Here is a 26,079-nt window from a genome sequence, read left to right on the forward strand (position 1 = left end):
AGGAGGACTTCATATTCGTGAGGAAGCTTAAAAGCAACTTTCAGACTCTCGGCGTTGTCGGCGTCAAACTAGGACTCGGTAGAAGTGTACTAGAGCCCCGGGATGCCGGCGGGAGGCTACGATGAGCTTGCCATTACAAAACAAGAAAGAAAGAAGGAATAAAGTGGTGGAATGGTCGTCGGAGCATTGGGATGCTGAAAAACTTGAGAACGAGGAAGAACAGACATCGGAAAACGTGAAGACAAGGGGAGATGGGGAGAAAGCTTAATGGGGAGGTCGCCGAAGGAGTGAAAAAGAAGGATGTCATCGGAGCACAGGAGTGTGGCTGAAGAGCACAAAGACGAAGTGTGCAAATGTGGCGACACGCACGGGATTATAAACCCAGGGGTCGACCGACCGGAGCCGTCCGATCTAGGTTGCGAAAACCCAGGCCGAGATCTGATCGTTGAATTTAAACCGACAAATGTCACATTACAGCGGATATCCACTTGTCACATCAGACGTGCAGCGGCAGTGGCCAGGACATGTGGCGCATCGCCACGGGGTCGACATTTAATGACGGTATGAGAGCGTGCTCAGCTTTAATGAGTAGAGATTTGCATGATTTCCTAGAAATCTGGGTGATGCAAGCTTGGCTCACGCTCGCCCAAGATAGTCCAAGCAAATATTTTACAAGTACAAACCTTCGTTGTGCCGATCGGATTGAGGGAGCATACCCACGGCCGAACGACAAGCTTCAACGAGCCAATCGGCAAGGAACTATCGCATCCCGATCAGAAACCACATCGTGTCGAAGGTTGATCGGGAGGAAACCTGCTCAAACAATTGTCCAATCAATTGGACTTATAGCCACCTTCGACTAGACTTGAAGGGGAGACTTGTGATGCGGTGATGATAAAGGGCCCCACCCCGTTGCCACAGTGGAGATCAAAAGAGGTCAAAGGCAAGGCGGTCAACACATAGATGGCATCGCCCTGTCGGGCGAATCATGCCCTGACCAAGGAGAAGTCTTCGACCCGCCGTCGCCTTCGACACGGGGAGCAATCAAACAACCGACCCTCAAGGGAGACAATGTGCAGAAGCTGAACCGAGCGGCTACCCCGCTCGGCCAGACAACAGAGATTGATGTATGTAGAGTTCAACTTCGGTCAAGCTACTACCTCGCTCGACCTGGCAACAGGCTTCGGCGAGCGGCTACCCCGCTCGGCCTGGCAGCAGGCTTCGATAGTAACAAAGTGGAACTTCGGTCGAGCTGGCACGCAAAGGAGTATCAAGATCCTGGCCAACCGGATAGGGCACCAGAGCGCGCGAATGATCGGCCGAGCGGCTAACCCGCTTGGCCTAGCAGTACAATACATTGATATCCATTTATATCCTTTTGGGAGTTGGTGCCACCGACACCGGGCATGGACAACCAGAAGATCGTACGGTGGAAGTTTCTATTATCACTTCAGAGATATGTTCGGCCCGTTAAGGTACTGTGTCAGGGACACTTTACTGACAAGTCTTTTTAGGGGAAGATTTGAGAAGCATGCTCACCTTGAGAAGCGTGCACGCGTGCTACCGAAGCTCTTTATAAAGGGGGTCCAAGTATCAGCGGAGGTATGCAAAATTCACTATTTGTGCTACAGTCTTCTTGTTGCTTCACCTTATTACTCATCGCCGGTGACTAACTTGAACGTTGGAGGACTAACGCCGGGGACCCCTTCCCTAACTCGGTCCTGACGTAGTTTGTATTGCAGGTTCGAATGGAGTCCATAGGAGACCATCGTGAGCATACATCCACTACAAGAAAATAGATATTTTGCGACGATTTTTTTCGTCGCTAATGTTATTTTTTCGCCGCTAAAAAGTCTTTGAGACGATAACTTTTCGTCGCTAAAATCGTCGTAATAAGCTTGTCGTAAACCTATATTAGCGACAAAATGTAATATTTCGTCGCAAATATATTAGCGACGAATAATGTAACGTCGCTAAAGTAAATTACTTCACCGTAAAATATTTAACGACGATATTACTAATATCGTTGCTATAATTTACGTTAACGACGATTCATTTCAATGTCGTCGGTAATATCTTCCCTTCTTTGCTACGAATTAGTCGATTTATTACGTTGCTAACAATCAATGATGCTAATAAAGAGGTTGATTTGCAGGCAGGTTAGCGACGAATAATCTAAATTCATCGCTAACCTTACTTATTAGCGACGATTTTGTTTAAATTCGTCGCTAACTATCCTTATTAGCGACGAATTGTTGTTTAATTCGTCGCTAATAATTACGGTTAGCGACGAAATTTTAAAAATTCGTCGCTAACCACTAGTTTTACTTCATATAATATATTTTCTGCATACAGTTTATAAACATACAAACCATCACAATTATAACAACAAATTCACAAATACTCAAAACATCACAACTATAACAACAAATTCACAAATACTCAAACCATCACATGCTTAACTTCAACACAAATATAATTGCAACATTCACAAACCAAGTTCAAAACATATTTACAACCAACAATCCAACTAAGTTCACAACGAAAAATCCAAACTAATTCAAAACAAGTCAACATCATGTTTCTATCCAAAAGTCCACAAAAACAAAGCCTAAGATGGAGGAGGAGGAGGTGGAGCTGAAGATGAATTATGAATCAAAGAATCTAATGCTCCAGGTGCCAATCGGTTAAGTATTTGTTCAAACAAATCTTGTCTTGATTTAATTGATGCTAACTCATCTTGGGTGTTTGCTAGCTGAATTTTGGTGTTTGCTAACTCATCTTGGGTCGATTAAAGTCTTTCACGCAATACAGCATTAGTTGATCTGGATGAGGATGTGGCATCTGAAGAAGTAGATCTAACTGGCTTCGGCCCACTTCCAAGTCCTCTGATGTATCCGGACCGAGTACCTAGGACCTAATACAAAATTTTGAAGATAATAAAACATATGATATGATATGATGATAATAAAACATATGATATACTAAAAAATAAGTGGGAGCAAAGTGAATTTAAAAGAGACATGAGAACCAGTTGAAGCTCGAGGCAACTTCAAGATTTGGAGGTAATCTGGATTGATAAACATGCAAGCCAAAGTAAAGTTGTTCATTATTTCTTTTTTCTATTTTGTAACTTAGCTTTGTTAGATCAAAATAAAGGAACAACACATGGATGAATCAAACTCAGCTTCAACTTCAAGGAAACCATCATAGCAGACACCTAGTTTTGTTTCCAAAGTGAACAAACAAACCCAACAAAAGACTTAACGAGACAGGCGCTGCTCCTGTTTTCCATAGCAGACCCACCTTTAAATGTAGATTGTGAGTAGGTATAGCACATTTCTAATGGAGAATATGGCACACAGGACCGAATGACTCATCTTACCATGGTGCTCCTCCTGAGATGGACAGCTCATTCATGCTTTTTGATAGAGGATTCACATTCACCTATCGATATGTCATCAATGGAGCTCCTAAATTCACACACAGAGATACGATACAATTCACAGTGAAGAAAAAAGTACAAGATACCAAGTGAAAAACAAGATCATCATAAAACAAGGACTCATGACAGATGAGAATAACAAAGATGATACACAGTTTATTGTAACTCTAGACCCTATGACTCATGACATAGATGACCCAAGAACAAGGACCTGTTCTAAATCTTTCACTTATTCAAATAGCATAGGTACATCATTGACGATATGCTAATAGGCTTATTTAGCTACATGTACATAACACAGAAGTAACTAGACTATCTAAGCACAGCGGTTTACTATAATTCACCTCAGATTTCTTCTTTTTGATCAAGTTCATGATGACTTTGGATCAGCTGGAGCCACAGAATTCACAGGTTGGCTAGGAGAAGCAATTGATGGAGTGGCCTGAGAGTAGTAAATTTGAGGATGGGTATTATCAGTAGTAGCAAATTGATACCCATAGTTAGCTATTGTTGCAGGGGACTAGGAAAGATGGTGCTGCTGCACTACATGATACCCCATTCCGGCTACATATGGGTGGGCTTGGTCGGCACCAATGTGGATCAAAGGCGACGGTGGCGGTTGCACTGTGGCAGAAGGTGGTGGGACTGCAGTTCGATACAAACCTTAGCAAGTTGCCATACCAACCTTGATCTGAACTTAAGGCATTTGCCATACCTTCAACTAAATTACACGAGCAATGCTCTCTAATTAAGATTAATAAAAAAACAACTTAAGCTTCATAAAACCTTAATTGAATACTTATAAATAAACTTGTTAAGAAAGCAAACAAGTTTAATACATCAACTCAATCTTCATTGACGTGTAATAGCAGTTGATAGAAATATCGAGACAAGTATGTTTTGCAAGAAGTATTGAAAGAAGATGGACAACATTTCATATAAAAATATCGAGACAACATGTCATATATATTTTGAAAAAATGAAAATTGTATCGGCGGTTATTAAATAATATTCTCACGGACCTGATCACAAACTGTATCTGCAATTTGGACTACATCGATGACATCTTCTGGATTTTGTGATAGAATACATTCATCACGTAGTCTCACCATATCATCCTAGAAAAAACAAACATGTTAAAAACATTGTAAAAAATAATTATGCAAAGTTAAGAACAAATTCACTGAATAAGGCCATAACATACATATGCAGTTTTTGCGTGTCCCCAATCCAACCTTTCTTTGAGCTATAATGAGTTTCATTAAAGACAGTAATCCGATCTTTTCTTTGTGACTGATCGGTCTAAAAAAAATAATGTCTTAATATTTTAATCAACAAACAATATAAGATAACTATAAAATTAACACTTACACCGTCGTAACTATACTAGATGAATGATTTAGAACCTCCGCGATGGTTATATGGGAGTTTTCCTCAATTTTCGACATTAATTGCAGATCTTTTCTACAACACAAAATTTTGTATAAACAAAACAATAGTTATGGAACAAATAATTAAAATTTTATATAAAGAAGACATTTGTTATAAAATGAGTTACCTGAAATGCTTCAGATTCAAACAGATCACACATGTAGTTCCAATCATCTTGAGTCTCACAGAACTCAATCGGAATATGCTGTCGGCGCTCAGCAGGAGGCAGGTGCGATATCTTTTTATAATGGTTATGCATTTTAGATCTATTGTCTCTATATCGTGCACTCATCAATCGGTCGGTCTCCTTCATGACCGACGATGAGCCCTCCTGAAAACTTATATCAAAAGCAGCCTGAAAAAATAAATTTATTTTGCACATTGTTAGTAATAAAGGAGTGGTTATAAATATGTTGAATTACTTATACTTACTGATATTCGATCGTATATCATCCTTTTATTCTCAGCGGGGATGTGTTTCCAACACTTAGCTTGTAATGGAGCAAACTTCTTTACCGAGAGGCCTAACTCGGTCATAAATGAAGCTGCATTAGGGCCAATGGGATGCCCATCGCTCTGACGAAAAGTAATGGGCAATATACCTCGATCACTGATCTGGCGTCGTAGCCGATCAGAATGTGTGCCTCGTGTCTCCCTACGTAGCGGTCGGCCTGAAAATGGAATAGTGTTAAACTGGTAAATGTTCTAAATAAAATTTTTATACATTAAATACAAAACAACTAACCACTGGAAGAACTATCAGCTATAGGTGTCTCCAAAACTGGTAAATGTTCAATCCTCTTTGGCGGCATGGCTGTCGCATATTCATCATATATAGATCAAAAAATATGCATCAACATATACAGATATCTACAAGTAATGAATTAAAAACAAATAAAAACATATTTACCATGTTCATAAAAATTAATCACCACTATCATCTGAAAGAGATAATTGATCATTTGTGTCACCATCAATTTCAGTATCTTCATCCTCATCATTAAGAAAACTTTGAGCATCCCTAGCTAGCTCCACTTGTGCATTTGACATATTTATATGTTGATGCTCAACATCTAATCTACAAAGTTGGGATATCTCTAATTCTTCACCAACTACTAAAGTTGCTTCATTAGAAGAATTATCTTGGTTAGTCTCAATATTGAAATTATTTCTGGATTCAATATCTTCTGATACTTCATCAACTTCAGTTACTTCGTATATTTCTCGGTGTTGAACCTTTTGCACTACCTTCCAATGACATCCACGCTTTATATCATTTAAATAATAAACTTGGTTTGCTTGGTTGGCCAAAATGAATGGGTCATCAGCGTACCATGTTTTAGAAGTGTCAATAGATAACAGACCAAACTCTTCAACTATTGATTTTTTTTTTGGATTACATTGGAACCATTCACACCAAAATAATTGTACTTTATATCTGAAAGAGTAAAATAGTTGAACAACATCCTTCAACACTCCAAAAAAATCTAAATTGTCACCATCATCAGATGATGGTACGCTAACCCCGCTATTCTGAGTAGTTCTGCAGCATCACGAGATATTGTATGGTATCGAATACCATTAACAATGCAAGCATCATACAGTTGAGCTTCAACATCAGGTCCCATTGCTAAATAATATAACTCGTTTGTGATTTCTGAATTTGTTAAATTCTTTAACTGTACCATTCTATCCCTAAACCATTATGGAAAATCTCGCTCATGGTATTGGAGAAGTTGATTTGAATGAACTTTATGTGACAAAAGTTGTAGATGTTCACTGCAGAAACAAATAATTATTTTATAATTGTATAATGAAATATAAATAATAAAATTATATAATATAAAAACTTACTTCCTATATTGGTCAACTTCCTTACAATTGTTGAGAATATACCAATGTGCCTTCTTATACAAAGTCAAAGGCAATTTCAGATTATGTTGATTGCCAAATACTCTTGTTTGTTGTGAGAAAACACTTAAATTGCATGTTACTGGTTGAACATCTTGGTTTCGTTCTGGCCTACTAAATCTTGTCTCAATTTGACTCATATATAAGGAACTGAAAGTCAATGCCTCATTTACAATATACCCTTCTGCAATAGATCCTTCAGGCCTTGCTTTATTACGAACATACTTTTTTAGTCTGCCCAAATATCGTTCAAAGGGATACATCCATCGTGAAGAAACAGGTCCAGCTAGCATGGCTTCACGGGGTAAATGAACTGCCAAATGAACCATAATGTCAAAAAATGCTAGAGGAAATATTTGTTCCATCTTACATAATATGATCACTATTTCCTCCTCCATTTTACATAAGTCCGCTAAGTGTAAAGATCTTGCAGTTATCTTTTTGAAACAATCACATAACTCAATTAGTGTGCCACATATGTCTTTTGGAAAGAATTTTCGTATAGCCACTGGAAGTATTCTTTGCAACAAGACATGACAATCATGTGATTTTAGTCCATGTAACTTTCCATCATTTGCATTGACATTTCTAGATATATTAGCAGCATATCCATCAGGAAACTTCACGGATTTTAAAAATTGACAAAATTCACGTCTTTCTTCTAATGTCAATGTGTAACTTGCATATGGTTTACTAAATTTGTCTCCAACTTTCTTTAAATGTAATCCACTTCTAATTCCCATATCCTGCAAGTCTAACCTTGCTTTAAATGTATCTTTTGACTTTCCATCTATATTAAATAATGTGCCAACCAAAGCATCGCAGATGTTTTTTTCGATGTGCATAACATCTAAATTGTGTCTCAACTTTAAATCTGGCCAATACTTTAACTCAAAAAATATAGACTTTTTTACCCAATTTGTTTCATCCAAAGATCGCTGTCGCTTTTTACTTAATGTAGGATCCTTACTGAATGTCACTTGGGGTAATGCATTTAACTGTGCTAAAATCTCATAACCATTAAGTCTTCCTGGTGGTCCTTCTTGTTTAACCTTTCCATTGAAATTCTTATTTCTACGCCATGGGTGTTGCGCATTCAAAAATCGACGGTGGCATGTATAACATATTTTACTCCGTAATCTTTGAGATTTAGTTTCATTAAGACATACTGGACATGCTTTATAACCCTTTGTGCTCCATCCAGATACTGTTCCATATGCTGGAAAGTCATGAATGGTCCACATCACAGCAGCGTGCAATTGAAATACTTGTTTAGTCGATGCATCATATGCTTCCACCCCATCATCCCATAGCTCCTTCAGTTCATTGATCAAAGGTCATAAGTACGCATCTATCTCTTTCCCAGGTGATTTAGGACCAGGAATTAAAAGAGACATTATCAAATATGATGGCTTCATCATTTTCCACGGTGGTAAATTATAATTCACAAGTATAACAGGCCACATACTATAAGCATTTGACATGTTTCCAAATGGATTAAAACCATCAGTAGCCAACCCTAAACGAATATTTCGTGGATCACTAGCAAATATTTCATGCGAAGTGTCAAATTCTTTCCATGATTTACTATCTACTGGATGTCTTAATACACCATCTGTTTCAACCCTCTTTTCTTTGTGCCATCTCATATCTTTTGCTGTATGTTTGGCAATAAACAACCGCTTAAGTTTGGCCTTCAAAGGAAAATATCGAAGAATTTTCTGAGCATTCTTTTTCTTATTCATCCCATCATACTTGTATCTGGGCTCCTTGCACACTGGACATATATCTTTATTCTCATGCTCACCCCAAAATAATATACAATCATTCTTACATGCATGTATCTTCTCATATGTTAATCCTAACTCTTTTAACATTTTTTTTGCTTCATAATGAGAGTTTGGAATCGCATTCGGTTTTGGAAATGCCTCTTGCAATAACTGAAGTAACATATCAAATGATTTATTGCTCCACCCATTTAACACCTTCACATGCATTAACTTGACCAAAAAACTGAATGCAGAAAAATTAGTACAAGTGTGATACAACTCTTTTTGTGCTTCTTCAAACATTGAGGTATAGCTTCCTCTAATGTCATCTGCATTAATATCATCTAATTGAGGTCCACTGGTATTGATATTTTCTGCATTTCTTAAATCATTAAACATAGCTTCAAAATCATCTTCTTCAAAACCATAATCATGTTCCTCTTCATTGACAATATTTATATTGATAGATGATGTAGTAGCTTCTCCGTGAAATTTCCAAACTTTGTATAATTTATCAAATCCCCACCTATAAAGATGTCCTCGAACATAATCCAACTCATATTTTAACAAATTGCCACACCTTCGACATGGACAACGAATTTTAGATAAATTCAAACTTATCATATAATTCTCTACCATAGCCCATTTATATATTCAGGCTCAATCCGATTCTCAATCATTATCCAACTTTTATCCATACTTATAACCTGATTTGAATTCCAAAGGCAAAAAGAGTTAAAATGTATCACCACCTAAGACAAAATGACATAAGTGAACATGGAGACTTGAAGTCCGAAATGTCATATTAAACAAATAAAAAACTCAAGTACGACCAGAATGCATCACAAAAGGATAGGCTGGATGACTAAGAAATTGTATATACATGTGGCCTAACATTACATACTATAAAGGACTATATTACCAAAAAAATATTACAATTCTAAACTAGGTATAGCTACTATAATCACCTACAGACAAGGTTACCAAATTTTCTGAAATCATAATACATTTTAATTACCCAGTTAATAAGGTTTGACACAAACATGAGGAGTGGATGGGGATAACAAAGATATAGGCAAGAGATCTGACTAAAGAACTAAACTAGACAGAAGCACATAAAGATGAATAAAAATGAAAAACACAATTGACAGCCCTAAAGATCAATTTCTGTAGCAACGACATGATCATATTAAGAAATAACCAGCCCTAATTTAACCAACACAAGGATATACATTCACCAATAAAAAATCATCACAGGTTTACCACTACAAAGATTTTCAATTAATCAAATCTACAACTAGATTTTGTAGTTTCTGATGTTAAAAAGAGAGTGAATATACCTTACTAAAAAGTAGCAGATTTTTAGAGGGAGTAGTCAATCGGTTACCAAATCGCCAGAAATAGGAGGGTCTCTGCTGAGATGTGCTTCCGTAACCAATAAAATGGACAAGGGGCAGGTGGTAGCGTGGATGGTCTGTGCTGGCCGCTGGAAAGTAATGTTATGGCAATGAGGGGAAGGCGCTGGAGTAGCTGGAAGAGAAGTGTGGCGTAGGATGGCGCAGGAGAAGGGAGCAGGAGGCTTCCGTCAGAATAGCTAGAGTCGCCGGAGAAAAGGTGCGCACGGAGAAGAAGAGGAGGTGTGGCGCAGGGAGAAAGAGGGTGGCAGAGAAGAGGTGCGCGCGGAGAAAGACAGGGTGGCGGAGAAGAGGTGCGCGCGGAGAAGAAGAGGAGGTGTGGCGCGAGGAGAAAGACGGTGGCGGAGAAGAGGTGCGCGCGGAGAAAGACAGGGTGGCGGAGAAGAGGTGCGCGCGGATAAGAAGAGGAGGTGTGGTGCGAGGAGAAAGACGGTGGCGGAGAAGAGGTGCGCGCGGAGAAAAGAGGAGTTGTGGCGCGAGAGAAACGCAGGTGGCTGTGGGGAAATTAGGTCACTTTTAGCGGTGAATTAGAGTATTTTCGCCGCTAACATATCCCACACGAATATATTAGCAACGATTTTGGCATATTTCGTTGCTAATATCCGAATATTAGTGGTATTGTTTTTCCACCGCTATCATATTAATTAGCGACAAACTCCATATTTCGCCGCTAAAACATTAGCGATGATTTATTTTCCAAACTTTCGTCGCGAACATATATTTTTGATAAAAAATTATTTAAAATAATAATATTTGCGACAAATTAAAATGTCGTCGCAAATTGAGATGATTTGCTTCAAAATTTAATTTTGTCGCTAAAAATTCGTCGCTATTTTTCTAATTTTTTGTAGTGATCCCTAGTTTTTCGTCTCTTCGACTTTCGGGGCTCAGATATAATCGGGTTTAAAAATTTCTTCCATATTCTCTTTCAAATTAGAAATAAGATTTTTTATCGAATTCAGAGAAAATTATCATCCTTATCAAGAGGTACAAGGTTTTTTAGATTTTGTAATATACAAATTAGAAAAAAAAAAAACTAGTATATTAGATGTTGGTGAAAAAGAAGAAGGATAATAATACAAATGACTAAGAAATACTTGAAGAAGATATTTTTATGTATGTTGAGAAGATTGTAATAGATGAGGTCATAATTATATCATATTTTATTTAATATATAGATATTGATGTATATGATGATATATTATGATTGTATACAATATATAACTTATAATTGTATTGCACGCAATTCTATTCTTAATTAATTTAGCAAGGAAAACGACTCAAAATCCTTTTTTTTCAAACCAAATTTTTTAATGGTGCTAATCCAACGAACCCTTGATCGTCACTTGCATGCTTGAAAAAAAAAAAAAAAGTAATCAACGCATGCGTGAAGCTTCTTGGTAAATACAGGTAAAATGTCAGGGATTTAGTGTGACAGTGAGACCAATAGCTAGCAAACCTCTGTTCCGGCCCTCGTTGCTCTCTATCTACCCCCATCTTGACCGCATTAATTATCGTTGGGTTACCCTAACTATTGTTGTTTTGTCTTCGCCAATTAGAATCTAGAGCTTCAAGTTTTTAACATTGCATTTGCTTTGTAATATTTTGTATATTTTTGCCTTTCAGGTAGTCTCATAGTAGAACACATGCTCCCAAACCGCTCTGCACGACATGCTCCAATAAAGAGGAGTGATATACTCCCTGACCCTTGTCCATACCGCTCATACCGAGTGATCGAGATATCTAAAAGTGATCCTAGCACCTTGAGTACATTCATTTTGAGATGTTTAGATCACTTCCGCATGCCTTGACTACTCAATCATGGATGAGTGTGGACGAGCAGTCGGAAAGCATATAAAACTCCAATAAATTGATTCCTTATAATATCTATTAATTTTTTATATAGTGATTTCATCCTATCAAATATTAATAGGAAGTAAAAAAAAAAATCTTGGTTTTGAGTTTGTTTGTATTAAGAATATGAGAAGTAATTTCTCTCCATTTTAAAGTCTAATTTTAATTTTGTCATCGTCCCTATATATAAGAGAATATTTATTTCAACTCTCTAATTTATATCAATTTACCTAATTCATTACATGTACACAATCTTATACAATTATACTCAATTCAACTATATATATACTTGATTTCAAATAATTTGTACCTAATAAAGTGGATAATATTATACCTACATTCATATATGTAGATGATATTGATCGATCTATTATAGATAGAATTTAATTGGATAGAACATATATTAAATTGTAGTTAAATAATACTGAATTTAAGAAAAATTATATCTCATTATAGACTTTTTGTATCTATATTTTATCGCGTACCTAAAATATATGTGTACAGAAATGATACTTAATTTAAGAGAAATTATATCTCATTATGAATTTCTTGTATCTATATTTTATGATGTACCTAAAAATTATGTGTATAAATAATACACAAGATTTGAGTTTAAACGATGTTGAATTTAGAAAGAATTATATTATTTTTGTAATGAATGATATTTTTTTTAATTTTTTATAACTATATTTTATAATAGTCATTCTAAATATGTGCAGAAGTAGTGAATTAGATGAATTTAGGTGGATTAGAGAGTTAGAAAAAATATTCTCTGGATTTTAGGATAATTTATCTTTAATTTATTCGAAGCAAATATTAATTGGATAAGTACAAATTTTGTCCATATTAATTAAATATTGATTCGGTTTCCATGATTCCTTTTCAGAACCATACTAATTAATTTGTCACTGAGCTGACGCACGTTATTATCTAAAATATTAGTTAAGTTTCTACATCCTTATTCAAATTTTAGTAGAGTATTTTTCTGAAATGAAATAAAAAATCTGAAATGTTTCGGTTGGTCGGGTGCCGCAGCCGCTTTATTTTTCAAATGTGCCCGATGGTCAGACCATCTACCTTCAAAATTAGTGACATCAAAGATTAGACAGCTGAATTATAAAAATCAGGGGCAATGTGTAAAAATTCAAGGACGTTCTTATTTAAAAACCGAAAAAAGAGATATGTTTTCACGAATATGAATAACTAAGGGTGGATTTTGGTAAATTATCAAAATATAAACTATTATACTTTAAAGAACGCTAATTCGACCCCTTGCTCGGACATTCCGGGGTCCTCGGGTATCCGAGGACAGGTCAACGCCCGTCTCTCGCTGCTCCTGCTCGAGCTTTGCTGTACTCGGTGCTCTCCCTAGTAGAGACAACCTACGACAAGCGTACCATCAGGAAACGAAACCGGAGGCTAGCGGCGTCGGAGCGACGGAGTGAAGGATGGGGATTCCGAGTGACGAAGTGGTGATCATTCGGCCGCCGGAGAGGCCGGAAGATCCGAGCTTGATCACTGTCAGTTGCCCTGACAAGACCGGACTCGGATGCGATCTCTGCCGCGTGATTCTCCTATTCGGCCTGAGCATTGTGCGAGGAGGTGAAATCCCTATCTTCCTCTTTTCGCCCTTCCCCTTTTCTTTTCCGCCATACAACGATCGGCTTGGGGATTCTGTAATCTCGGAGGCGGAATATCCTTCCCCTTTCTAAGTTAAAGATGCCATTTTTTTTTTTATCATGAACGATGATTGATTCGTTTTCAAAAATAAGTGTCGGAAATGGTTCTCTGGAAGAAACTGAAACGCGAATCGTTTAGATTTCAGCACGGACGGGAGATGGTGCTACGTGCTGTTCTGGGTTGTGGAGAGAGGAAGGAAGGCGACAAGGTGGGATTTATTGAAGAGGAGGCTCGTGGAAGCATGCCCGCATGCTTCCTCGCTATTGGGGATCGAGATCTACAACTTCAGCAGACACACCACCGACCAGAGACCGCAAGTCTTTTTGCTCAAGTTCTCCTGCTATGATAGGATGGGCCTGTTGCATGGTAAGCTTTGCTTCTACACAGTCTTAAGATCTATGAAGTTTCTTTAGATCTCATTCCTGTTACTCTGATAATTTTTAGGCACTTTCAGATCAGATTTTGTTTTCAGTTTTTGTCTATATATTTTTTTTCCCAAGTTTGATTGTAAAATTGCAGATGTGACAGAGGTACTATGTGAGCTTGAGCTTACAATTTGGAGGGTGAAGGTTTCGACAACACCAGATGGAAGAGTCTTCGACATGTTCTTACTCACAGATACCAGGTTCCTTTTCTTTTAGATATCTAGCTATCATTCTAATGATCTGTTGCTGATTGTTGTGGCCTCATTAGCTACTGATATTAGTTCTAGCTATTTAAGTTGCAGAATTGTACATATATAGTTCATCCTAAGCTACTGAAAAGCTTTGCTTCATTTCAGGGAACTTCTGCACACAAAAAATAGGCAAGAAGAAACATGCACTCATCTGAGAGCTGTTTTAGGTGATTCGATGTGCACTTGCGATATCGATATGGCAAGTGAAGAAATTGCTGCATGCTTGCAAGCATCAGCCTCTCTTCCTCCTTCTATGACCGAAGATATGCTTACTCAAGAAACCCAAGATGAAGCTTATAATCCTGTTGCTAGTTCCTCCCCTCTCTCAGTTTCAGTGGACAACTCTCTCAGCCAGGCTCATTCACTTGTTCAAATTCAATGTCATGACCATAAGGGCCTCCTCTATGACATCATGAGAACTCTCAAAGATTACAATATGCAGGTAAGAACCCTAAAAGGAATAGCAGTACTCTTGTAGGTTCTAGAAGACGAAAGCTGCAGTTATGGAAATTATCTATGCCATAGTTTTTGTCATGTTGGTTATAGACTAAATGTATTTTTCAATCAATCACTCTTTATTTGTTGTTAGGATACTGGTGAATCTGTTTTTTTTCAGTTCTTAAAATTGATTCATATAGTTCTACTTGTGATCAAGTATGCCATGGATTTAAAAGAGAGACACAATAAAAATTTTGATGGTGAAATTTTGCTTTTCTTCATTTTCCTAAGTCTTTTATTGTGGATTTTTCTTACCAGATCTCCTATGGACGGTTCGATGCAGCTGAAAATGGAAACTGCAATATAGATTTGTTTGTGGTTCAAAATGATGGTAAGAAGATTGTTGATCAAAACAAACAGGATGCTTTGTGTTCTCGGCTGAGAATGGAACTATCCAGTCCTCTGCACATAACTTTGGTTAGTCGAGGGCCTGATGTAGAACTTTTAGTGGTGAATCCAGTCGAACTATGTGGCAAGGGTCGTCCACTTGTTTTCTATGATATCACACACGCACTCAAAATGCTGGAGATCAGAATTTTTCTGGTATGACTTTAAACTTCCAAATGCTGGACTCAAAGTTCTTATGTCAATTCCTTAGCTAATTTGTTAGAAGTGTTTGTTAATCGCTCATCTAAACCTTAGAGCTATTAGGAAAGGGACAAATTTATATTCATCTTACGGAGTCTCCTACCTTCATGATCTCATCAACAGATTCATTTTTTTTTTGGTATTTCAGGCAGAGATCGGCAGGCATGTCGTTGGTGATCGGGAGTGGGAAGTTTACAGAGTTCGCCTCGGGGATGATCATGAGCTTTGCGCATCGCGGGACAAAATTGTGAAGGGAGTCACTAAAATGTTGATGGGTTGGCACTAACCCGACAATGAATCAATTGATATGTACATACACACACACATACAACTCGATCACCGTAGGATGCTCGCTCCAGGTCCCTATCAGCCGAAGACCTAATTCTACGATGGTGGCTTTGGCCAGTAGGAGTATGTATGCAAGATCTAAAATGATTCTCTTAAAGATTCAACAATCAAACTAGTTTCGACTTGTTCACATGTATGCTTCATGTTTCCTTACCTGTGTCGGATGTTGATGCCCTTATTTTCCGAATTTTTCTTTTCTCCACTTGTGAGAAATGTCCAAGATGCTGAGTCTGTTTTCGATACCGGAACAGGGATAATCGCTCAGAGTAACTTAATTGATACTGCAACTTCACCTTTTGCTTCAACTTAGTGCACATTGGTGCTTGTCCAAGGTTATAAGCAACACTTAGACATAGTGATTCAGATGCCTTTAACAGAAATCAGATTGGGGTGCTATTTGATCAGCCATTTTAATACTCTGGCACAGACTTGGGAGTCCTTCCAAAATACAAACAATAGCTGGATGCGGCAGTTTCATGCTGCTCTGTCCCCTGTTGAGTTCACCTTATTTTCTTTCCATGCTGCTCTGTCCCCTGTTCAGTGGGATCTTATTGTAAACTAAAGTTTAAAGATATAAGAAAGTGGGTTTAGCAACTAACCTTTGTCATTTTCCATCCATATGCAAACATTAGAAATTTGGTTTTGATTTATCACTTTCAATAAGCACATGATTACGCATGCAATTAGGATATGATTTTTGTTAGGTGGGATAGGCTCATTTTACGATGCCAACTTCGTTGGCATTTTTCCCGCATCGAGTTATGTTTTCTATTAATATATTGTTGGCGTTTAGACTAAAACATAATTAATTTCATTGTGTAATTTTTTCTATTTGAAGAATAGAAGTGATTAATATTTTATCTGTGTGTTTTTTTTGGCATTTGAATTAATAAAATTTAGAGGTACATTTTTATTAATAAACAGGTTAATTCGCGGCTGTGCGAGCGCCGGTGGTCATACGTCACGCCACGTATGGCCCATCTCGTATCGTCTCCAATGCGCAGTCCAAGCGACATTTGTTGGTTATGCACACGTGTCGAGATGATGTTGGAGCGGTTCCTGTTTCCTATCTTAAAATTATTAAAAAAATTGCGTTAAAATTGTTCCTTCGTCGTTGGTTGTTTGCGTTGCGGAGTTTGAAAGTATCGCTCATTTTCCCCCTTTTCTCGCCGGTGGAGCTCCGCCGCCGTCTCGCCGAAACGGCACTGGTCGGAGACATCCTGGTCGGGTTGGAGGGGCGTCGATGATGATGAGGAGGGTGGCGGCGTCGCTGGTGCCGCCGTGGTTGGAGACCCTGCTCTCCACCCCCTTCTTCGCTACTTGCCCTGTCCACCCTGACGCCCCCCGCAGCGAACGCAACATGTTCTGCCTCGACTGCGGCGACTCCGCTTCCTCCTTCTGTTTATACTGCCGCACCGATCTTCACTCCGGCCACAGCGTCATCCAGGTCGGCGGATTCCCTCCCCTGCCTTTGGTTTTATTTTCCCTTTTCCTTTTGTGCAATGTCGGTGCCGAATTGCCGATGGTGCGTTTGCTGTTGACGGCGGCAGATACGGCGGTCGTCGTACCACGACGTGGTGCGGGTGGCGGAGATCCGAAACGTATTGGACATCCGCGGCGTCCAGACCTACGTCATCAACAGTGCGCAAGTGCTCTTCCTCAACGAGCGTCCGCAGCCGCGCGGCGGCGGGCGGGGCGGTGTCGGCGGCGCCTCCTCTTCCTCCTCCACCCCCTACATATGCGAGATCTGCGCCCGCGCCCTCCTCGACCCCTTCCGCTTCTGCTCCCTCGGCTGCAAGGTCAGTACTACTGCCCGCACTATTCCCCTCTTCGATCTCATTGCATCGCGATTGATTCGCGCTTGCGATCCGAGCGATTCAAGATTAATCGATGGCCCGGCCATCGGTAAATAATAAAATGTAGTTGGCGGGGATAAAGAGAAACGGCGACGCGACCTTCGTGCTCACCCCCGACGACGACGAGGAGGCCGAAGGCCGCCGCGAGGAGTCATCGTCAAATGCGGAAGCGGCTGAAGAGAGTAAACCCAGGCGGAGAGGGAGATGGGGCAGCGGATTGCGAGAGGAAACAGGGCACGAAGACCGTAGCCCTGCTTCCCTTCCGCCGCCGCCGGCATTTTCGAGGAGGCGGAAGGGCATCCCCCGGCGCGCCCCCTTCGCCTCCTAACTAACCTACTTCCCCTGTAAATTTTACAGACAAATTACTATTATTATAAACAATTAAATGGGAAAATAATGTATATCAACAATTGAATCTATTTTTATAATTAATATTATAAAAAATAAATTATAAATCTGAATTTATAAAAAATAACATAATGAGAATTATTTTGGCGTTTATGATTGTCATTATAAACTGCTTTGAAATCTGAACTTTGCAAAATTCAATTTTCCATGATAAGTTTTTTTATAAGATTTTAAATCTGAATTTCATTATGTTTATGAAATACTTCTCTTATAAATTTATAGAATCTAAATCCATAAAAAATTATGAAAAATAATATTTATGATTATTATAAATTATTATAAAATCCATACTTTACTTTTAAAAATCTCAAATTTAATATTTTATTACTTATTATTTGAATTATATGAGTAGTTGAGTTGGTGATTTAGTAAACAAAAAATGTAATTAGATCATTATTTGAATTATATTAACAAGTTCCTTTCTATAAATTATATATCCTATTTTAGTTCTTATATACAGTTATTTGGGGTGTGGGAAAAGATTACACTAGAGAATTGTAATTAGAAATTGCACTATAACTTGTTTCCTCTTTTATCATATCATATCACTCTTACTCATGCATCATCTATCTTTCGTTGATAATCAAATAACATCTTTATCTTAAATTATCTGACATGGTTGTTATGTCGTTGTTATATATGTAATAATGTTGGTTGTTGGGACATAGATTTATATAATAAGTAGTTGAAGTTTTCGTCTGACCAATATGATCATGTCATCCCTCCCTCTATATCCATTTGATTGTCTTAGTTTGCTTGCTCTATTACCCATTGCTCACTTAAATCGATCCTCTTCCACTTGACCAACCTAACTCGTTAGAATAACTCGGTTCTTCCTACTTTTCAGGCGAATCCAACTCTTATTATCGGCCTAACTATTATTATCCATCTTCTTCATTTGAACATGCCAACGCTTGCTAATGCTATGCTCCATCTATCCAAATTGTCGATTGTGTGGGACATCTTTACTTATTTACTCTGGTACTCAACCATTTAGTTGACACAAATAATTAGATGTCAAGTTTGCTTTCCTCATTAGTACTCATCTCACCTTCTCCCTAACTTCGAGCATCCAATTAGTTGACTATCTCATGCACTCATTAGTATGTTGTTAGGTTTTTTGACAAGTATAAATTGACAAATTTCATATTTCATAAAATAATATAAAATCATCTATTATAATATTATAATTTAAATTGATATATACTCATAAAATTTTGATAAAATATAAATCTTCAACAATGTTTTTTTTCCCTTTTTATTCCATAGTAACATAAAGGTAGAATTCGTCATCTCATCGGTCTCACACGGTCAACCCCATAAAATATATGTAAGGAGGTAAATTGAGAAATTATAGTACACTAGTGTGAGAGGACTTTTTTTTAAACCTTTGTCTAATAATTCTGTTCCACGTTAATCAACTCAACTTTGCCCTTCTTTTATTTTTCTTTTTATTCGAAACATTATGTAACAAGTTCTAATTTTCTTTCCCTTTTGGTATATTTTTATAGAAGTCATATTAAAATCTCATTTTTAAGTAATTCATAACAAAAAGTTTGGCTACTTAAAACGGATTAAACATTTTTTACAATAATAAATAAAATGCCTTAAAATGGAAATACTAAATATTATTATTATTATTATTATATATATATATATATATATATATATATATATATATATATATATATATATATATATATAGTTTATTTTTCAATTAGTTTCTTATAAAATTTAATGGTTAGAGTATCTTTTAATATTTTCTTTTAAATCCAGTTTACCCAACTAATTCTTATAGTGATTAGTTAAATCCTATGAAAAATGTTCACTCATCATCATTAAAAAAAAAAATTCATCATTAGCAACGTAAATATAATTTCATCTCTAATTAGTGACAGAATTTAATTTCTATCAAAAATTAGTGAAGGAAATATATCTTCATCTTAATTAACGACGCAATTATAATTTCATCACCAAAAAAATAATCGTCACCAAAACAACTGAAAAACCATAGAGACTAGTGCCAAAAGAGTACTTAGCGACATAGCTATACTTTTGTTTGACGGGGCTGAAGAGAATAATAAATTAAAAAGTGAACATTTTATAGTTTTATTACGGTAAATAATGATAAAGTTTAGTTTGCAAATAACATATATACTAAATACGCGACAAACAACAGCTACTACGCGATTAGGCCTTAGTTTGCATGAGGGGCCGACGTAGCATGTGACAACCATCATGCTGTGCGATTAGGTCACGCGAGCGGAAGTTGGCCGCTGGCCCACTCTGTGTGCGACAGCCACCAAGGGAATTAGCACGATTAAGTCGCGCAAACGCCCGTCGTTGTACGATTAGACATAATTGGTGTCGCGTGTTGCAGACAAATAAGATGGTTAGAGAAGAAGATTACGATTACCTCTTGTTTGGTGGATCTGTGCCTTGGTGGAAAGAAAACTGGAGAAGAAATCACATGCAAAGAAGAGCAACCTTGGAGAAGAAATTACGTGCAAAAAAGAGTCATGCGCATGCTTTAGTAAAGAGATCTATTCATTGATAAAAAAAAAAAAAAGAGGTGAACGATGATTGGATTGATGGGAAAATAGAATCCTTGGTAGCAAATAGTGATTTGGTTGATGATGAAAAAAGAAAATTCTTGGTTCAATTTTCCATCTTAACGATCGAAGAAGAAAAAAAGATTGATTAAATTTTATTGAGTTTGACTCATAGTGATCATTTATCAAAATTATGACTCTGGTTATCAAATGATTAAACAGTCGAGATCAATTTACTTAAGATACTTAGTTGACATTCATAAAAAGTATTTGGAGCTATGAGAATAGAGTTTAGCGGCCATTTAGGATACATATATTTCATTTTTTTTAAGTATAATTATAAAGAATGATCCTTCCTTGGGTCAGGCCTTGAGGCGATTGACTCCCTAACCTCATGAAAAGTACGACGCTATTTAACGACTGATTAATGATTGAAATTTCAATTGCTAATAAGTGTATTTCCTATAATGGACCTAGGAAACTTAGAAATATTTGTAGTAAAATATTTATCAGTTCAATATTTTTTCATCAATAGTTGAGAAAAATTCATCCATTATATATATAAAATCATTGAAATTATGAGTTGGCCTAGCCTTGATTATTTTCTAAAGTGGGGGTCGATCCTATGTAAGATGTGTTATTGAAGAAAGAATAATAAAAATATTGGATATTATTCTATGCAGAGGATAGATGCCGACAGATAAGCTTCGCCGACAATGGCCATAAAAATATTCCCCACTTTGTTTAATAGATAAAGTGGACAAACTTTTAGAGAACAATAATTTTATAAAATTAAAATATAAAAAATGATCATAATAAACGAGAAATATTTATGCCAATGTAATTATGATTAGAAGTGGACTCAATTTTATGAATCTTTATCATGCACTAGAATTTAGATTAATTTCCTTTCAATGCTGTGGGAAGGTCATGAGGGGATCACTAACATGATGATATCATTATTTTTTTAAATTTAGATTTTTATTGAATTCTCTTTCAATATAGTGAGATAGTCCTGAGGGAATCACTATAACATGATATTACCATTTGTTTTTTTAGAAGTGATTTAAATTTTGAGTGTGAAAAAGATAAGTTAAATATGTAATAAAGAAATAAAGAATATATAATTGTAGATTATAAAATACCTATTTATTTATAAGTTATACATGATGAATATGATGATTTATTATATATAATTTTCTTTTAAGTTATTTTAAGAATCAGAAAGATAAAGTTGACAGTATAATTTCAACTTTTCTATTGACTGATTAAATTATATTATTAAAAAATTGACATGTTATTTTAATAGGTTTTATTTGGAGATGGTTTATATTCATTTAATTTATATAAAGTCAGTTAAATAAATAATATTTGAATAATTCATTCAATTAAATAAATAAATTTAAATATAGTTTTTATAAATAAAGTTTGTAAATTATTTGTGGATAATATTCACAAGTAAAACTTATGAATTATATTTTATTACTTATAAATTATGTTGATAAATGTTTTTGTTAAACTTGTATATAAATAAATGAAGATCTTTTAAAATAAAACTACAATATTATATATATATATATATAAAATACAAATATTAATTCTTAAAAATCTCTTAAGAGTTTTTTCTTAGCACGTGTAATATAATTTTTTTCTAATATTTTTAATTCTTATATTTATATCTCCGTGTTCTTATATTCAAATAAGAGTTTTTTCTTAGAATTATATTTTTAATTCTAATATTTTTTCTAACATTCTCATCTTTACCTTTCTTTATCAACGTTTTCAAAAATAAATTTTAAATATTTAAAATTTTTAATTATAGATAATTCATGGATCTTGTTATGATTTTATTAAAAATCTATCCCTCTACTAACTAATTTTGACGAAACTCAAAAAGAAATTATATTAATATTTTTTTTACATTAAAATAATTTTAAGACTTATTAATAATTTTCTCTGATTATTTTTTATATAAAAAATATATATATTATTATGATTCCCTTTAATCACACATCTAAAAATTATATATATTTATATATTATATTGTAACGTATATGCGCGATAGCTACCATTTTAATAATTATCTTTCTATTATTATTAAAATTTAAAACTAAAAATATAAAAACTTTAAATAATTAAAATAACCTAAAGTTAAAAAATGCTTAGTTTAATGATACTTAATGATTTAGCTAATTTTAAAGACTCTGGACTTCCTTTGCTGCTCTAATTTATCCTTAATGTGAATGCAATCCCACGAGGAAAGGCACCGTTGCCTGCCGGACCGGCACCGTTGCTTGCCGGACCGGCACCGTTAAGCGTTGCCGACAATAATACCCTTTCTTCTATGGCAATAGTAGTGTGGGCGTCCAATGGAATCGAGGTAAAGACGTCAACTAAAATAAAGGGGGGAAAGTTGTACGCGCGGGCTTCACATGTCGGTTAACTTCCCAAACAGCGAAGCTGTGAATGATGCTGAAAACAAACGGTTCGATCTTTTTGTGGTTAAAATGGACGGAGGATCCGGTCCCGAAGTTTTTATGGGGTCGAATGTCGATGATTCTCCCACGAGCTCGCTGGTCTATTTGTCTTCTTCGTCGAGTTGTTTCTACGCTGACAACAGCAGCAGCGGCAGAGAGAGAGAGAGAGAATGGCCGAAGAGGAAAATACGCAGATTTTGGCAGATCCTCCTCCTCCTTCACAACCTCTGCCTCTGTCGAGGGAGGAGAAGCCGGATGATTCCAAAGCCCTCCTAGTCGTAGAGAGTAAGAGCAGCTCTTCCTTGTGTTATCTACTGGATATCTTGTGGATTCTTTTCTCCATGAATAGTTTGCTATCGATATAGCTCGGAGAGAAAATTTTCCGACTTCCATCGACAGGAGAAACTTTGTCCTTTCCTTTTGGCTGTATTTTATTTCGATTTTTCATTTTTGTCATCTATCTTGTTGGCACGAAAGCAGTAGAGTATTCTGGCCAAAAATGTACATTACTCGCGATCTTATGATTGTTCGTGTTAAATAGTAAGACGAAAAAGAGTTTCAGATGTTCAGGCGAAACTACAAATTAAAATCAAATATAATTTTTGCGTACAAAGGAGTGATAAATTGGCGATCAACTTGTTGTAAAAACTAAAATACTCTTCATATTGAGGGTGTGAGTTGTATTTTTCAGATCCTCCCGCAGGAGAGAAAAAAGGTGTGCTGAAGTCAATTGATAGAGGTGAGGATTAGGAATAATTTTTTATCTTTATGTACTTATTTATTTTCACTTTGTCGCTACTATCCTGGAATTTTGATAAGAAACTCCTTGCCTTTGCAAGTTCAGATATTGCTTTGGCACAGGTAGAGACTGAAAAGAAATTGTCCATCATCAAGGCATGGGAGGAGAGTGAGAAAGCTAAAGCTGAAAACAAGTAAGAAATTGCTGCTTGTTGTTTGTAAGTTTAAATTTTGTAACTTTCTTGTTTGGCTGATGGTTTCCAAGTTTGCTATTGATGATCGTCTCCAAGGATTGTTTCTGAAATTCTGCACACACATCTAGTGTGCTTCAATTGTGAAACTGAAAACATAGATTGTATAATTTTAAGAGTAATAATAATTGCAACAGACCACTTTGCATATGTGGTTGGCTTCAATCAACATGCAGGACCAATTGGCCTCAGAGCCTCATTTTTGGTTGGCCTTATATCCCAACATCAAGTAAACTGAGAAAGTGACTCCTTTGAACCAATTTAGGTTGAACGAAATCAAATAAAAATTCTAATTATTATTTGCCTTGATCCCTTCTTAAATAAGGACTTTGTGATATCTTGTTTTTCCCCTTCTGAAGAATATTAGTTTTTGTAATTATGGAACAGTTGTATCGTTAAGTTTCTTGGTGCAGTAACTTGTTGGTATTGTTTTGGCATGTATTCAATTGTATCACGTTATATAAACGATATGTTTTAATTATAATTATGTATTTTTACTGAATTATTGAGTAGAGAGCTTGAGGTATATTTGTTATACATATGTTAAACGTTTTTATCAGTATAGGTAATCTTTAATTATCTTTTAGTCTGAATTGCATATTCTCTATGCAGTGGTTTGACCATATACTACTACCTAAATAGAAACCTTGGATGAAATATGTGTTCCTACCACATTTGATTTTTCAACTTATTTTCTTTTCTTCATTGTAAGCTGAGTTGCTTCAGTTACATATTGGATACCCATAATTGCAACTCTTGAGAAAACATGATAGAACTGGAAAGATGGTCAATTCTCAGAGGAAAATTTATAGAACTATTCACAACTGATCATTCAAATGTCAAAATAGATCTCAAAAGAAGTTGTCAGCTATGTCATCATGGGAGAACTCGAAGAAAGCAGATTATGAAGCAGAGCTGAAAAAGATGGAGGTAAATAGCTTTTTGTCCTTGTCATTCAATTGTCCTTACTCTTGTTAGGGTCAGAGGCATGAGGATGCTTAAACTGAGAATGCCTAAAAGTTTAGAACATGTAAATTTTTATGGCACTAAGTAGGAGTTGCTTGATACAAAGTTGAAAAATAAATAAATAACTAAATAAATAAAATAAAAGGTAGAGACATACTAGCAACAACAGTATCCAAATTCATTCAAGCTGATAGAATCTTGAACGCTAATTTAGTCTTTGTTTAGAAATGCTTGAGTTAAGCAAGAGGAGATCGTCTACCTTATTCATAAATTAGTGGTCTTCTTGTAGATTTCTAGTTTTCCTGATTACATATTTTATCTGTGGGTTTCTCTAGTAAACAAATCATTATGTTGTTCTTACTCTAATAGGCATTTTCTTACTCTTGCAATATTAGGAAATTGATACTCAACCGTTTTAGGAACTCTTCATTTTATAATGGATGTGTCTATAATTGCTCCAACACTGTATGGACAGCAAAAATTAGAGAACAAGAAGGCAGAATATGCTGAGAAAATGAAAAACAAAATTGCTATGATTCACAAAGCAGCAGAAGAGAAGAGAGCAACGACTGAGGCTATGCGCAGTGAAGAGCTATTGAAGGCACAAGAAAGTGCCGCAAAATATCGTGCCACAGGGCAAATGCCAAAGCAAGGTTGTAGCTGCTTCAGCTCATGAGAAATGGAGCTAGTAACAAGTTGTTATCTCATGCATGCTTTCTATGTTATGGTGTGTTACTGAGAACTTCAGCTTGTACATTGTAAGAAAATGAGAGGTGTTTAATTTACAAGTTCAATTCTTCTTGTCTTGTAATTCTTCATAAATAAGTATTTTGTCTCTGTAATTCATTATGATATTTATGATTGGATCAGTAGTACATTCTATCCATTGCACAATTCCAGCATGCTAAACATAAGAATGTCAACCGAGCATTCTTCTGATTCTAGGAATCAAGTAAGTTCAGTTCATTAACATTCATAATTAAGAAAGCTCTTCACCAACAATTGTCATATAGTTTTATCTATTAAGGCCCTCTTGTGATGATGATTCAAAGTAAGTAAACTCAAGTCCATCTCCTGAAGCTAAAAGATTAAGCTTTTGCCATTGGCTGACTGCATTAAGAACCTGAATTCATCTACGTTAGCTTTTGAATGTGGTTAACCAGGAAATCCCACTTCATTTAACCTTGTGTGATTTTATTATTTTCAAAGCCAAAAT

General features: G+C 36.1%; 3 protein-coding genes across 4 annotated transcripts; all 3 read left to right on the forward strand.

Moving 5' to 3' along the window:
- Positions 1 to 13,093: 13,093 nt before the first annotated feature.
- LOC122021692 (ACT domain-containing protein ACR10-like) lies at positions 13,094 to 15,817 on the forward strand. 2 transcript variants are annotated; one of them, XM_042579851.1, is made up of 6 exons: positions 13,094 to 13,427; positions 13,644 to 13,871; positions 14,025 to 14,130; positions 14,287 to 14,623; positions 14,938 to 15,222; positions 15,416 to 15,817. In XM_042579851.1, exons 1-6 carry the CDS (start codon positions 13,274 to 13,276, stop codon positions 15,551 to 15,553), a joined length of 1,248 nt encoding a protein of 415 aa, XP_042435785.1. In that variant the 5' UTR covers positions 13,094 to 13,273; the 3' UTR covers positions 15,554 to 15,817. The 2 variants fall into 2 exon arrangements, with proteins under 2 accessions (XP_042435785.1, XP_042435792.1); XM_042579858.1 differs by having other exon boundaries at positions 13,651 to 13,871.
- Positions 15,818 to 16,745: 928 nt separating this feature from the next.
- Positions 16,746 to 17,878, forward strand: LOC122001547 (protein RGF1 INDUCIBLE TRANSCRIPTION FACTOR 1-like). Its single transcript, XM_042556347.1, has 3 exons — positions 16,746 to 17,062; positions 17,166 to 17,414; positions 17,539 to 17,878. The coding sequence occupies exons 1-3, from the start codon at positions 16,859 to 16,861 to the stop codon at positions 17,797 to 17,799; spliced, it is 714 nt and encodes a 237-aa protein (XP_042412281.1). The 5' UTR covers positions 16,746 to 16,858; the 3' UTR covers positions 17,800 to 17,878.
- Positions 17,879 to 22,988: 5,110 nt separating this feature from the next.
- On the forward strand, positions 22,989 to 25,749 carry LOC122021709 (remorin-like). The gene is made up of 5 exons (XM_042579867.1): positions 22,989 to 23,193; positions 23,600 to 23,647; positions 23,753 to 23,840; positions 24,746 to 24,827; positions 25,339 to 25,749. The coding sequence occupies exons 1-5, from the start codon at positions 23,079 to 23,081 to the stop codon at positions 25,537 to 25,539; spliced, it is 534 nt and encodes a 177-aa protein (XP_042435801.1). The 5' UTR covers positions 22,989 to 23,078; the 3' UTR covers positions 25,540 to 25,749.
- The last annotated feature ends 330 nt before the right edge of the window (positions 25,750 to 26,079 follow it).

Source organism: Zingiber officinale, chromosome 1A (assembly GCF_018446385.1).
Source record: "Zingiber officinale cultivar Zhangliang chromosome 1A, Zo_v1.1, whole genome shotgun sequence".
NCBI lineage: Eukaryota > Viridiplantae > Streptophyta > Magnoliopsida > Zingiberales > Zingiberaceae > Zingiber > Zingiber officinale.